The sequence below is a fragment of the Lacerta agilis genome, chromosome 3 (assembly GCF_009819535.1).
Source record: "Lacerta agilis isolate rLacAgi1 chromosome 3, rLacAgi1.pri, whole genome shotgun sequence".
NCBI classification, from domain to species: domain Eukaryota; kingdom Metazoa; phylum Chordata; class Lepidosauria; order Squamata; family Lacertidae; genus Lacerta; species Lacerta agilis.
The window spans coordinates 1,198,660-1,213,775 of NC_046314.1; the positions used below are offsets into that span (position 1 = coordinate 1,198,660).

General features: G+C 42.4%; 1 protein-coding gene across 4 annotated transcripts in view; it reads left to right on the forward strand.

The window, feature by feature from the left end:
• The window catches only part of LOC117044788 (24-hydroxycholesterol 7-alpha-hydroxylase), a 29,527-nt gene extending 19,980 nt beyond the window's left edge, over positions 1-9,547 (forward strand). The window contains exons 10-13 of one of the 4 annotated variants that reach the window (XM_033145583.1): positions 3,546-3,634; positions 6,043-6,130; positions 8,710-8,823; positions 8,887-9,543. In XM_033145583.1, coding sequence (XP_033001474.1) covers positions 3,546-3,634; positions 6,043-6,130; positions 8,710-8,781 — 249 coding nt within the window. In that variant the 3' untranslated portion in view covers positions 8,782-8,823; positions 8,887-9,543. Of the gene's footprint in view, positions 1-3,545; positions 3,635-6,042; positions 6,131-8,709 lie in introns of all 4 variants that reach the window. The other 3 variants (XM_033145582.1, XM_033145585.1, XM_033145586.1) reach the window with 3 other exon arrangements.
• The last annotated feature ends 5,569 nt before the right edge of the window (positions 9,548-15,116 follow it).

Here is a 15,116-nt window from a genome sequence, read left to right on the forward strand (position 1 = left end):
GCTTCTTGGGAGGATACAAATGACAAACCTAGACAGCATCTTAAAAAGCAGAGACATCACCTTGCTGACAAAGGTCCGTATAGTTAAAGCTATGGTTTTCCCAGTAGTAATGTATGGAAGTGAGAGCTAGACCATAAAGAAGACTGATCGCTGAAGAATTGATGCTTTTGAATTATGGTGCTGGAGGAGACTCTTGAGAGTCCCATGGACTGCAAAAAGATCAAAGTGCTCACTGGAAGGACAGATCCTGAAGTTGAGGCTCCAGTACTTTGGCCACCTCATGAGAAGAGAAGACTCCCTGGAAAAGACCCTGATGTTGGGAAAGATGGAGGGCACAAGGAGATGGGCATGCACACGAAAGCTCATACCAAGAACAAACTTAGTTGGTGTCTAAGGTGCTACTGGAAGGAATTTTTTTTTTGTTTTGACTATGTTAATTATGTTAGTGTTTGTTGTTTTCTTACCTTTTGAGCTATTTGGAGTTTCTCTCTCTCATAGGGTTTTGTTTTAGTAAAGTCTGTGTATGATTTTATGAAATTTGGTCTGGTCTGAACTCCTGACCCTTTTTTTTAATGAAGAATTTATTAGCATTTTCATAGCACAACACAGACCCTAACCCACACCTACAAATACATAGCAGATACATATACATATATTGCCAGGATTCGTCTTCTTGTTTATATACCTAAGGAAAAAAAAATCCATTTTCGAATCTTGACATTTGACTTCCCCTGCCTTTTCACCTTCGGTTTTAAAACTATATTTTACTTCCATAACAGCTTTTCTCTAAAAAAACAAAACAAAGAATTTAACTTCCAATAAAAGTAACACCATTATCTTAAACTTCATGTTCTAGCTTAAATCTTAACAAAGTATTCTTATAAAATCTAAACTTATTTCTTCTGTCCTTTATCATGCTGCTATTAACATAAAATCTCAATATCTCCTTATTTAATCAAGATAGACTTACAATTAATAACCTTCACCCTCCGATTTCAGATACCATAACAAGCCATTAAAATTTTACATTTAGTACTTCACCCCACACCCCCTCTGTCCATTGTCTTTCTCTGTCTTTTGCCGGATCCAATCTTCCAGTTATCTTCTTTTCCCAGATGTCCACAGATCCAGGCAGCATTCACAACAAACTTTGCATCGAGCTTCAGGATACACATCATCTCTTTTCTGGGCTCCTCCGCTTCTTTGTACCATACTTCTTCTTCTTGTAAATATCTTAATTCCTCGTCCCTTGCCCCCGAGCTCCCACCTCGGGGTCTGGATATTATAAATTTTACCGTTCCGGGACTGCCACCCCCAAAGAACGGTTCTTTTTCCCGGAGTCACCCAGACATTTCAGACCATCCTTCAAGCATCCCTTCTAACTCTTTGCAAAAGTTTTCTTCCATTGTGTAAAACTTTTGAAAAGCCTCCTCTGTGGAAAATGGATTTTTCTTATTTATTATCCCACTCAAGACTTTCAATTTCCGATTAAGCAGTTCCAGCCTCAAGACAGTAAGCATTTCTTCCTCCGTTAATCCAGAGTTCAAAACAAGTTCAAACACAAAGTCCAGCATGATGGGGGAGGGGGTGAGTGTCAAATTTCAGTTCCTGTCTCTTCCTCCCTTTGTTTCAATTGTTTCCCACATCAGTCCAAATTTTCCATCGCCATTTTTCTGAAGCCAGAGCGTAAAGACCAAAACTTTAAACGGAGATATTTTCTGCCCACTTAATCCCCGAGGGGAAATCTCAGCAATCTCAATTTTCAAATTTCAGACACATTATATCCATTGTTGTAGCAGCAGTCACTTAAACTGGTTATTTTCTTTCCTTCTCCCGAAGGGAGGGAGGCAGGCTGCCTTTCCTCTTTCCCCCGGATCGTTCCAAAGGTAAAAAAGTCAGTCAAATACTCACGACCACCGGGTTCTTTCAAATCATTAATGACAGGTAGAACTTAGACGCTCATCTCGGGATTTGTCGCCGCATTTGCATCCCGGTTGGGGCATGTCCCCTATAGCCCGGCTCCGTCGTCCCTTCACCCCCACTCCCCCTTTACAGGGGGAGCGAGGGAAGGGTTCGGAGCCACAACGGGCACAGCCGGGGAGCCCAGGGTGCGGGACGCTCTTCCCGCACCCCACCGGAGCCCCGCTTTGCGGTAGCGGGGCTCCAACCCCCGGGATGGACTGGGCGCTTCGCAGCCGAAGCAGCCCACGACCACCCGCAATGGCGTCGCCGCCGGAAGTCCCTGACCCTTTAATTTTGACCATGTTTGTTGGAGCAAGGGTCATCCACCACACCATGACTGGCCCAAGGGAGCTTCATGGTTGTGTGGGAATTTAAACACTGGTCTTCCAGGTCGTAGTCCAGCATGAATCACTACAAGGCACTGGCTTTCTGTGTGGACATAGTTTCCATAGAGTAGGCATTTCCAACACGTTGATCACAATCGACTTGGGAATCACTGACTGATTTTCTTCAATCATAGGCTGAGAAAGAAAAGCCTTTCTCTGCAGCCTGGGACGCAGCAGCAACCGCTGCTACCATCAGTCTCATGCAAGCCTGAGCCCCTCCTCCTCCTCCAGCCATGGACTGGCTTGCCTTCCTTCCCCGACGCCCGCTCTGCACTGCGCGGGGGGGGGGGGGGGGGTAGAGCGCCAGCAGTGGGGTGAGGGGGACGCAGTGCCCTGAGGGAGGGCTGTGATGTGTGTGTGTGGGGGGGGTGTTCCTGCAGGGTAATAACTTAGGGGTGGGGGCAATAACATGATTGCACTCAAAACGAAAAGCTCCAGAAGCAGAAAGACGGAGGTGGAGGGAGAGAGTGAGGATGCCGTGGGGGGGGGGGAGGGAGGCAGGGGAGGGAAGGAGAATCATGGAGCAAGGAAGGAAGCAACTCAGAAGGGAAAGAGGAGAGAGAGAGAGAGAGAGAGAGAGAGAGAGAGAGAGAGAGAGAAGCTTGTTCCTCAGATCTGTGCAAACTAATATAAAAATATAGTTTTCTCACTTGTTTAGTTACTTGTTCATATTTAATAAACTTAAATGACTTCGGAGGGTGGTAGATAACTGCCAGTTTTGGATACTTGTTGGTAGATCGCAGCCTATTTGAGGTTGGACATGTCTACCATAGAGGAACTTGAATGCTTCTCCTTGGGCATGGCTAACAAGGTTGTAACAGCTTGTACTGCCATAATAGCTTGTACTGAGGAAAGCACTATTGGGGAAAGGAGAGTTATTTAAAAAATAACCACAGCCATGGGTGTTGAAAGTACACCTTTTGTTCAAATGAGAGCCAAGCTCTTGATTACATTACTATCACAAGGATTCTTGGGATTCTAAGAGAAGCTTTTGAGCATGAAAACATCTGCAGCAGCACTTGGCTGCACTTTAAGCTTCCCTACCACCTCTCTTCCGGATCTAGAATTTAGGAATGTTTAAAATAAACTCACAAAAGTAGCTTCTTACTCCATGATTAGCTAAATAGAAGGTCATGTTTGTTATCAAGCTCATTTACCACAAAGTTGATTTTGAGAAAGGGAATTTTCATCACACAGGATCGTTGGAAAGAAGCAAATTTAGAGAAAAATGTTTCCTTGGAAGGTTTTGTGGCATTTGGAGGAGGAGCACACCAGTGTCCAGGAAGGTCAGTAAAACAGCTGGAGTTTATTTCTTAAACTCTTTAGAGAGTGACTCTACTCCTATAACTTCATTCCCTCTTAACAACAAAGCTTCACAGATGATTTTCTTTTTTCAAAAAGGATTGAAAAATTTACTACTTCTACAAGCTATTACGGCAGATACCTTGATGGAGGTATTCCCAAGTTGAATGGTAAAGGCAATGCTGGATAATGTGGGATGTAGGAATGTCTTGCAGTTTCTCTGAATTTACATTTCCTTGCCACCTTCTTGAGCTGTGTAAAGTTAATTTCAGTTGCTCCATACAGTGGTACCTCGGTTTAAGAACAGTCCTGTTTACGAACAATTCAGTTTATGAACTCTGCAAAACCGGAAGTGGTGTCCCGGTTTGCGAAATTTACCTCGGTCTACGAACGGAATCTGAATGGTGGAAGCGCACCGGCGGCGGGAGGCCTCCTTAGGGAAAGCGCGCCTCAGTTTAAGCACAGATTCGGTTTATGAACGGAGTTCCAGAATGGATTAAGTTTGTAAACCGAGGTACCACTGTATACTCATTTCAATATTTGGTCACAATGCATTCTGTTGATGTTGCAGGATGCAGTGTTAAACATTAGCTGAAACAATAGCTTTTGCATCCATTTGTATAGGTGTGAACAAATTTTCTCACAAAGTGCACTGTGTCAACATTTTGTTGTTGATGGCTTTCACTGTAAGAATTAGGATACAACAAACATTCCATGATGTAACAGTATCTTTGTAAAAATTGTGGGAAAGCTTGCAAACTTAAATTGCAAAAAAGATGCAACAATATTTTTTTCAGTTTGAAATTTGAATATATCCAAGAGCAGGCCTAAGAAACTTATTGAATGTTACTTCCTTCTAATACAAAACAAGCACTCAGATAAGCACACTACTCCTAATACAAACTGGGCTAATATTTGTATTACTCAGGTTTTGAAACTATCCCACCATTGACAAAACTTACCCATGAAATGAGCCCACCCAGACTACACCCACCCACACACCCCACATTGTGCAACCAATGGGGGCATTGTGCAAATGGTTATGTACACACAAGTGGCTGCAAACATCTGCTTTAAGATAAATTAAATCTACTGTATATTTTGGAAAGTTGTTTCTTTGCTATATGCCTCTTTAAAAATACCCCTCCCCAATTTTTAATTATTGTTATGAATTTTGTGTTTTTATGTTGTAAACTGCCCTGTGATCTTTGGATGAAGGGTGGTATAAATAAGAATGAAGTATCATAACAGAATTTTAGATGATGTTTTCTGAGATCAAGGCAGTTTTCATCTATGTTTGGTTACAATTGAAGGCCATTTTGAATCAAGATGGCAGACTGAACCTTTCATAACTGTTTTTAACCACTGATTTAAAAACTGCACTGATTTGTTGGTTTCTCAGAATTCCTGAACAATGCTAGTGAAATTATCTTTTCAAATATATCTTGGAGACACATGTATTTCATTCTCTGAGAGACAGGTATATTATTTTAATAACTGGTCTGATTTCATTTCAGATTTGAAAGAGTAATTTTGATCTTTTATACCATTCTGACTAATGATATAGAATTATAATAAAGGAAGAACTGGGAGCCTTCCATTCACTCCCAGACTTCTAAAATGCTGATATTCGTTGCTTCAGATATTGTATGTTGCCAAATATAGTTAGAGCATTTCAAGACTGAAAAAAGGAAATAAAAAATGAAACTATACTAGTCAAATCTGAATTTGAATTGCTATATTTACCTAAAAGGCAACAAACTTCATTTCATGCATCCATAGTAGGTCAAGATGTATTTTCCCCGCTGTTCAGTATTTTATATTGTGGGACAAACATCAGTTGGGAAATGAAATTAAATGTTGCATAAATAAAAATGAATGATTGGCTACACGCTGAGGTGAGCTGCAATCCTATACACACTTGCCTGTGAATAAGTCTCAGTGAAGTGAGTGGGACTTACTTCCGAGTAGACATGTATAAGACTGCACTATTAATTGTCACTAGACATGTATAAGACTGCACTATTAATTGTCACTGGGTCATGCTGAAATCAGTGTGAAAACTTGTTCTTGACTTAAATGAAGTCGCACTGCTTACCCCCAGTAAAACCACTCTTTAGTGCTCAGTCGGAGCAAACAGCAATTCAAGTTTTCCCCAGATTGCCATTTGTTCTTATCTATTACTAAAAAGTGAGTGTTTCCTTGGAAAGGGTCAGGGCAAGGGGAAAACCTAGAAAGCTCAGGTCAAGTGGAAACCTGCTGAGACCCATGCTTTCTAGGCATGGCACAAGTGGAAGTGTGGACAAACCCTGAGTCTGCACCCAACACACTGCACTTAGCATCATGCATGTATCCCATCCTGGAGAGATAACTTGTACTGTTTGCATTTTAGATGGTTTGCTATCATGGAGATTCAAATTCTAGTAGCTACGTTGCTTTGCAAATACAAATGCCATCTTTTGGATCCACTACCAAAGGAGGTAACATATTCATAATGAAAATTAAAGTTCATAGTATGTAACTTTAATTATCTTTCATCTCCTCTGTTAAGCTTTTGTAACTTTTCTAACTAGATAAAAGTTCACCATGCAGTGCCTTTTCTTATGCAGCAGTTTTTTAAAGTGGAGAATATCTGTGGAGGAACAGACATGAAAAATATTGCAACAGAAGTCAACCAATACAGATTTTGGATTTCAGTCTGTTGCTTGTGTATCTTTCCAAAGTCACAGAAAAACATATCACTTGGGACAAATGCTCCACAATAAGGACTCAGCATTTCTTCCTGCAAAGAGGCTTAAGATAAAACAAGATATATAGTCAACATCTATTTCTGGCTGAAATGGTTACATTTCAGTGAGAATATATACATTATATATTAGTTGCACAATGGAGTCTAAGTAGTAAACAACCAATAGCTTAGAAAACTGGACAAATCTATAAAGATACAACAAAATGACAATAGGTAAAGGTAAAGGTTACCAGTAGGTCCAGTCGCGGACTACTCTGGGGTTGCAGCGCTCATCTCGCTTTACTGGCCAAGGGAGCCAGTGTACAGCTTCTGGGTCATGTAACCAGCATGACGAAGCCGCTTCTGGCGAACCAGAGCAGCGCACGGAAACGCCGTTTACCTTCCCGCTGGAGTGGTACCTATTTATCTACTTGCACTTTGACGTGCTTTTAAACTGCTAGGTGGGCAGGAGCAGGGACCGAACAACGGGAACTCACCCCACCATGGGGATTCAAACTGCCAACCTTTCGATCGGCAAGCCCAAGCAGCACAGTGGTTTAACCCGCAGCGCCACCCGCGTCCCATAAAATGACAATATTATTACCGGTAATCTAATTGCAAAATGGTGGGAAGAAACTCTGAGTTTACTGAACAGTGTCTGGGTGTTAATTTACGAGTTGATGTTACTTCTATCAAATACATGAGGGACTGTAAAGAAAAAGACTATGTCTCTATTGTCTGCTTGTCTGTACTTCTTATTGTGGAACACTTGTACTTGGTGATATATTTTTCTGTGACTTTGCATTCTACTGTTATATCACTGTCCTCTGTATTGTCTGTTGTGTATCTTTTCTGCAAGATTCTTATGGATTAGGAATTTGAATGTGATAATTTTTCACATATACTCCTCAATAGGTATTTGTCAGTGAAATATTAAGTTGAAGCTAGCACCCTAGTTACTTTAAATGGAAGTTAAATATGCTTACCTGAGTTCTGGGTTGCAGCCATAAGCTACAGGTCTGCATCCAATTAGTCCATGCTACAGTAAATTCTGTTGAAACCTCCACATTGACCAGGTGCAGGCTTATAATCATAGTGGACAGTCTAGCTTCAGGGAACTAACAGGAATTTTTTCATGCTCTTTTATGATTTGAACCAACATGCAGTAACCTTGTGATGTCAATGAAGTTACTGTACTGTTTTAACATCCCCTATTATGTTATAACAGACTTTTATTCCCATAGTTTTTTTAAAGACCCTTAAAAGTATATGTTTATAAAAATTCCACTAAATATAGATAATCTCTGTTTAGATCTCTACATCTCCCTTACAGTTCATGGTTAGATAATCTGAAATGTAATCCTTGTTTTAAAACGTGAAAGCTTGTATATGCTGCTCCACTTTTGAATAGCTAGCACCCCAGGTTGTCAGCTGTGTAGGGAAATAATATTTATGAAAAACATTTAATCCCACTTTTCTGCCCCATTATGAGCATGATAAGATCCATTACAGGCAAAAAGGAAAAAAATGCAAGAATAAAAACACTTTAAAAACGCAGATTATTCATAAAATGCAAAAAATAGACAACCTCAGTCAAAGAATAACACGGAGCAGGCAAGCAAATTGGAAAACTCAAGAACATAAGCAAATGCACCCCTAAGTATTCTGCCTGGAATGAAAGGTCATGGGAGAATTGTTTGGCTCCCTGTCCCAAGACAGGGCTTTCTAAGCCTTAGCACAGCAACAGAGAAAGCCCTATCATGTTATTCTGCCAAAGAAACTTCCAGCATAGGCAGGACATACAAACTTCATCTCCTGATGAAGTTAGGCAGAGACTGGGCAGGCTCATATGGTAGGAGGGCTTAGGTAATAATCAGTTGTAACTGGAAAAGTGTGCTACAAACCACCACCCTTCTTCCTCTGCCCAATATTTACAACTGTTTACTTAGGTTTTATCTTGTCATAAAGTAGAATTCAACATCACTCTCTTCCAGTTGTTCCATGTGTGCAAGCATTATGGTTTGCCAGATGTAAAATTCCCCCTTCTCCTCCCACACACTGTTCTGGGGATTCTCCCAACCCCCCTCCCCCCACCAGTCAATTGCAAAAGTCCTTTGGCAGGGCCTCTGTTGACAGGACTGGTTATGTGAAACTTGCCCACAGAGTTTAATTCTAAACGGCTTTAGGGACCGATCCTGGCTCAAAATAATGAACTTTTTTGGGGGGAAATATACTTAATGGTTGGTAAAATTCTTGTTTCATTTACACTTATATCACCACTTGTATTATCACCTGAAATGTCTGCTTGTAATTTCTTTTCTGTTTTTGCAGAGCCTTCTCCACTTGGTGGGGACACAGCAGCCTGAGGGACCATGCAGAATTCAGTATAAGTTGAGAACATGAAGCTGAGCATTGGTGCCCATCCCGATTCCTTAACTGTCAGACTGAGAATCAGAATTGGAAGGGACCCCCAGGGGTCATCTAGCCCTACCCCCGCAATGCAGGATGGATCTGCTCCATTCCGATGTGTCCTGCATTCTCTGTTACCACCTTTGATCACCAGAGGTTTAAATAAACCACACAACCCACTTCAATCCACTTCAATTGTTTTTATAGGATGCCAATTATACTTCCATTTTGGGGCTTGACTATCCAGAGAACTGCCAACTTCTTTTCAGTAGACACATTTTATAGTCATTGAAATACCCAGTTAATTAGAAACCCCTGCAACCAAGCAAGTTAACTGAGGGCAAATGATTTCTCTGAGCCAAACAAAGGTGCTAGGAGTTCCTTTTAAATATAGGTTGATTGGTTCTTGTTCTGTAGCTGTGTGAGTGCTGATAAAGTTAAGAGGGTGTCAAATGCTGCCAAAATTTGAAGGGAAATATTTGCTTTGTTAGGTGCAAGGCACTGGTAAATTAGACTACAGCTTCTGTGAGCTGACTGAGTATGATCATTTAGCACAACTAAATGAAAACATATAGTGAACTGTCCCGTGTTTTCTCCTGAACACTGTATCTTGTAGCGGCATCACTCACCCAAATTCTGGATTGCGTCCATCTTGGTGAGTGAGTATTCTTGGAATGCAGCATCATCTTTCCACATTGTACAGTTGTACCTTGGAAGTCAAATGGAATCCATTCCAGATGTCCATTCAACTTTCAAAACATTGGAAAACCAAATCATAGCTTCCTGCAGCCAATCCAAAGCTGTTGAAGCCCTGTCGGACATTCGGGTTCCAAAAGAACGTTCGCAAACTGGAACAATCACTTCCAAGTTTGCGGCATTCAGGAGCCAAAATGTCTGAGTTCCAGGGCGTTTGGGATCCAAAGTACGACTGTACTTGGAAACTCACCACACAGGGCTCTTGTGAGAGACCCTCTAGGCCAATTTCTAGAATACTCTGTGTGGGCATTCTGCCCATCTGGATCTCTTTCTTCAAGAATCAAGTTTCTTACAGCCCACTCTTAAGCATCTTTGTAGAAGTTACGTGACACTGTGTTCTCTTGAACTTGCTCTTCCTGCTTGGCAGGGGGTTGGACTGGATGGCCCTTGTGGTCTCTTCCAGCTCTATGATTCTATGACCTCTTCATGTACACGTTTTGGCATAGCTGAGAGGAACCAACAGAATGTCCACCCAGAAGCTACAGAAGGGAGCAGCAATTTATAAATGGGATAGTCTGCCTCCCTTGAGCTGGCCAGGTTGTGCTAACTTGGCAGGAAGCTGTGCTCTCCTCCCCCAAGGCTATAGCATCTCTCACCTGTGCCTCTTAGTAAGGTCTCAAGCAGCAGAGAGCAGAGGTATTCCAAGGCCTTTCAAGGGCATGCTGCTGCTATGCAGCATCTCAAGTTGCAGAAAACTGCACAGCCATACTCAATACCACTGAGAATCTGACAGGAATACACACACACACCACAACTACCGGTATGTATGTTCCAGATAGAAAGCATTCCAGTTAGTTTTTTACAATTACATTTTTTTAACCACATGTACATTAAAGCCACAAGCAACACGTAAGTAGTGTGTGTAAATAAGAGTAGATAATCTGCAACATTTAGGAACATGTTTCTCTTTTTAGATTGGAACATTACAGTAGAATCATAGAATCATATGGTTGGAAGAGACCCCAAGGGCCATCCAGTCCAACCCCCTGCCAAGCAGGAAACACCATCAAAGCATTCCTGACAGATGGCTGTCAAGCCTCTGCTTAAAGACCTCCAAAGAAGGAGACTCCACCACACTCCTTGGCAGCAAATTCCACTGTCCAACAGCTCTCACTGTCAGGAAGTTCTTCCTAATGTTCAGGTGGAATCTTCTTTCTTGTAGTTTGAATCCATTGCTCCGTGTCCGCTTCTCAGTAGCTCAGGCTAATGGTGCTGGTGTTTTGATTTTCCCAGCAGCTGTCAAGCTAGCTCAGTCCACCAACACTACAATTGCATGCAAGATGACACCAACCTGTTTCCCCTGCTTTGTTTTCATGTTGCCAGTCTAGTAAGGCATTGTGTTTTTCCCCAGAGCCACCGAAGGGAGGGGAACCAAAGGTGTTGAGCATTAAAAGTGTCCAGCAGCAGTTTAGTGAAAGAACCTCCAGGGTTTATGGATCTGGGAAAGGATTTCATGTGAGCACATTAATGTACAGTAGTGAATTAATAAACAAAATGAAGCTGTTTCTTAACCACAACACAACATTAAGGCAAAGCATGTAAAGCCAGAGGCAGTTTGTTGGCATACTAACAATGGAATTGTGATTAAGTCAGAACATTATGACAATCACTGCCTGATATCAAAGTGTTAAAACTAAATGCTGATTTAACAAAGCTGGATGTCACAACTTTTAGTATGCAGTTTCTTATGCTAGTCTATTCTCTCTCAAAATAAAATACTTTTGCAGGAATTTTAAAGTTTAGCCTTATTTTTACAATACCATAAACAGTATATGCTGATGATACTACCTTGATGGCAGAAAGTGAGGAAGAATTAAAGAACCTTTTAATGAGGGTGAAAGAGGAGAGCGCAAAATATGGTCTGAAGCTCAACATCAAAAAAACTAAGATCATGGCCACTGGTCCCATCACCTCCTGGCAAATAGAAGGGGAAGAAATGGAGGCAGTGAGAGATTTCACTTTCTTGGGTTCCATGATCACTGCAGATGGTGACAGCAGTCACGAAATTAGAAGACGCCTGCTTCTTGGGAGAAAAGCAATGACAAACCTAGACAGCATCTTAAAAAGCAAAGACGTCACCTTGCCGACAAAGGTCCGTATAGTTAAAGCTATGGTTTTCCCAGTAGTAATGTACGGAAGTGAGAGCTGGACCATAAAGAAGGCTGATCGCCGAAGAATTGATGCTTTTGAATTATGGTGCTGGAGGAGACTCTTGAGAGTCCCATGGACTGCAAGAAGATCAAACCTATCCATTCTCAAAGAAATCAGCCCTGAGTACTCACTAGAAGGACAGATCCTGAAGTTGAGGCTCCAGTACTTTGGCCACCTCATGAGAAGAGAAGAATCCCTAGAAAAGACCCTGATGCTGGGAAAGATGGAGGGCACAAGGAGAAGGGGACGACAGAGGATGAGATGGTTGGACAGTGTTCTTGAAGCTACTAACATGAGTTTGGCCAAACTGCGAGAGGCAGTGAAGGATAGGCGTGCCTGGCGTGCTCTGGTCCATGGGGTCACGAAGAGTCGGACACGACTGAACGATTGAACAACAACAACAACAAAAACAGTATTGCTTTGAATAAAAAATTGTCCAGTGGCACCTTAAAGGTAAGGGTAAAGGGACCCCTGACCGTTAGGTCCAGTCACGGACGACTCTGGGGTTGCGGCGCTCATCTCACTTTATTGGCTGAGGGAGCTGGTGTACAGTTTCCAGGTCATGTGGCCAGCATGACTAAGCCGCTTCTGGTGAACCAGAGCAGCACACGGAAACATCATTTACCTTTCCGCCGGAGCAGTCCCTATTTATCTACTTGCACTTTGATGTGCTTTTGAACTGCTAGGTGGGCAGGAGCTGGGACCAAACAACAGGAGCTCACCCCGTCACAGGGGTTCAAACCGCTGACCTTCTGATCAGCAAGCCCTAGGCTTGTTCTTGGTATAAGATTTTGTGTTCATGCATACCTCTTCTGATACACTGAAACAGAAGTATCGGAACTGGACAATTTTTTATTTCAACTGCGTCAGACCAACACGGCTACCTACCTGAATCTAGTATTGAAGAAGAAGATTTTGGATTTGATATCCCGCTTTTCACTACCCGAAGGAGTCTCAAAGCGGCTCACATTCTCCTTTCCCTTCCTCCCCCACAACAAACACTCTGTGAGGTGAGTGGGGCTGAGAGACTTCAGAGAAGTGTGACTAGCCCAAGGTCACCCAGCAGCTGCATGTGGAGGAGTGGAGACGCGAACCCAGTTCCCCAGATTACGAGTCTACCGCTATTGCTTTGAGTCTACCGCTATTGCTTTGGTTACTGTTTAAGAATTTTTACAGGAAATTTGGTTACTGTTTAATTTACAGGAAATGTTTAAGAATTTTTACATTTCTGGTATATTGATAGGGAAATTATTTTGGTACTTTGAATAAGATAAAACATATGAGAGCTGGATTCCTAAGTAAAATTGCAACAGAAAACATGTCATAATTTCTTACTTAAAGTTTGAAATGCTTTTTGGTTTTTCAGTTCTTTTTCGGGCTGTAATTGAAGGGCGGTTCAGTAATGATGTGTGCTCCATGGTGTCTGTGCTGTAGCCTAAGCAAAAGAAACAGGAATCTACACTTCAGTATTATATGCCAGATTCATTTTGCTGATGCTGCTGAACCAAAATCTTTGTGCTGCTAAGTGCAACATCAGCATTGCGGAGCATGAAAGAGAACAATTGAACCTATCTCCCTGAGCTACATCTCAGTTTGCATTTTATTTTTAATCACATTCGTCAAAAGGCTTTGAGGACAATCAGGCACATTCTGACAGACATTTCTGCGCTATAAGAAAGCTGAACGTTTACCATTCATTCTATTACCAAATTCAAGGGCAGCTAAGGTATAGAATGATGGACTTTGAGTCTTGCTTTCAAATGACAAAGCTTGCAGTGTGTGTGTGTGTGTGTGTGTGTGAAATATCCTATATTCTACTGTAAATCCTAAAACCTAATAATTAAATTCCTAGTATTTCTAGAGGAGCTGGGTTGTTTGTTTTTTTCAAGACTAGAGATAGGCTATGAAAAGGCTCAGTCTGCAATTCAGTAAAATTTATGACTGTACAAAATCCAGTACACGACTGGATATAAACACTGCTGTTTATTTGCTGTGAAAATTAATGTTTTCTAGCCTGGAAAGTACTGGATTTGGCCATAACATACAGAGCAATCCTATACTTATGTAACACCAGGATCAGAGATACGCTGCCACTACATTGCCACATAGGCTCAGGGGAGGAGGGGAGAAGAAACACGCCCAATTGGAACATACAGAAGTAGAGTAAAGATGGCAGGTCCGCATCCCTGGAAAGGCCCACCTTTTGGGAACTCTTCAGAGTGCCTGGGAAACCTGCCGGGGGGGGGGGGGAGAAGTGGAAGGAAAAGAAAATGGAGTGAGTGGAGTGGCTCCTTTGTATCTGTTGCAAGCTGTCCAGAGCGGCTGGTCCTGTTGCAAGTGCCCGGCCTCATCCTGAGACTACAGGGCTACATGGGCCATCCGGGAAGGCATCCAGGCAGCTCATGTTGTCTCCCTGAGATTGTGTTTTCCTCTTCCCCGAGTCCCAGAGCAGCCTGTGACAGGAGCCTGCCTGGTCTGAGGTGAGCCTGTCTTTTGCAGTTGTGGCTTCCTAGGGGTGAGTTTGTAGAAGAGGGTAATTGATCTGAGGCATGGCTCTGCTTTACAAGCATTCAGTGCAATGCCCACCTCTCTTATTCTCCAGAGAAACTTTTGGCATTATAGTAGGACCTTCCAACCATATTGATGAAGAGCTCTCATCTGTCACCACTGGCTCTTTCAGATTCTCTTGGTCAGCCACGTTGGCCACCTGGAGGAGAACTTGGAACAGGGTTAGGGCGGACTCATGGGGTCTGTGCATCGGATCCATTTAGTTAGGTCATCAGGACATGAAAGCATTCCCAAATGCTTATGGAGATTTGTCTTCTGTGTACCATTATTCTGCCACCATTATTTCTGGTTCAACTTTAATTGCTATGTTGGAAGATGTTTGGAAGATGAGTATGTTCCAAGCATGGATAGGAGGAGGGGGAAATTGCAGAATTTCACGCAGCTATTAAAGACACAGGAATTACGTTGAGGGAAAGTGGTGGCAACTGACAACCCTATCCAAGGGGGATCAGTAGCAGCGGTGCTGCATCACAGGTTGTAGCTGGGACAAAGGATGGGATGTTAGCTTTCAACAATGGCTGAGGGTTCTAGTGAGTATCCAGAAAAGCAAAATGCCTTGGAGGACATTCTTGTTTTGCCAACACAAACTATGATGATTCCGTTGCCAGCCTGTGCTGCCTACATTGATTTAGTCTGGGTTTATTATAATCATCATATTCTGATTGCTTCAGTGTGCTGCTTAGAGTTGATAAAATGTGTGAGCTGGGGGTGAGGTAGCTTGTGCCAGTCCTTGTGGTGATGTAATTGCAATGTGAAATGGACCAGCAGTGCTTACATTGCTGGAAGTTGTGTTGGAGGCTAGAAACAGCTCAGGCGAGAACTTGCATCTGTGTTCCCTCCATTTTAAAGCAGCT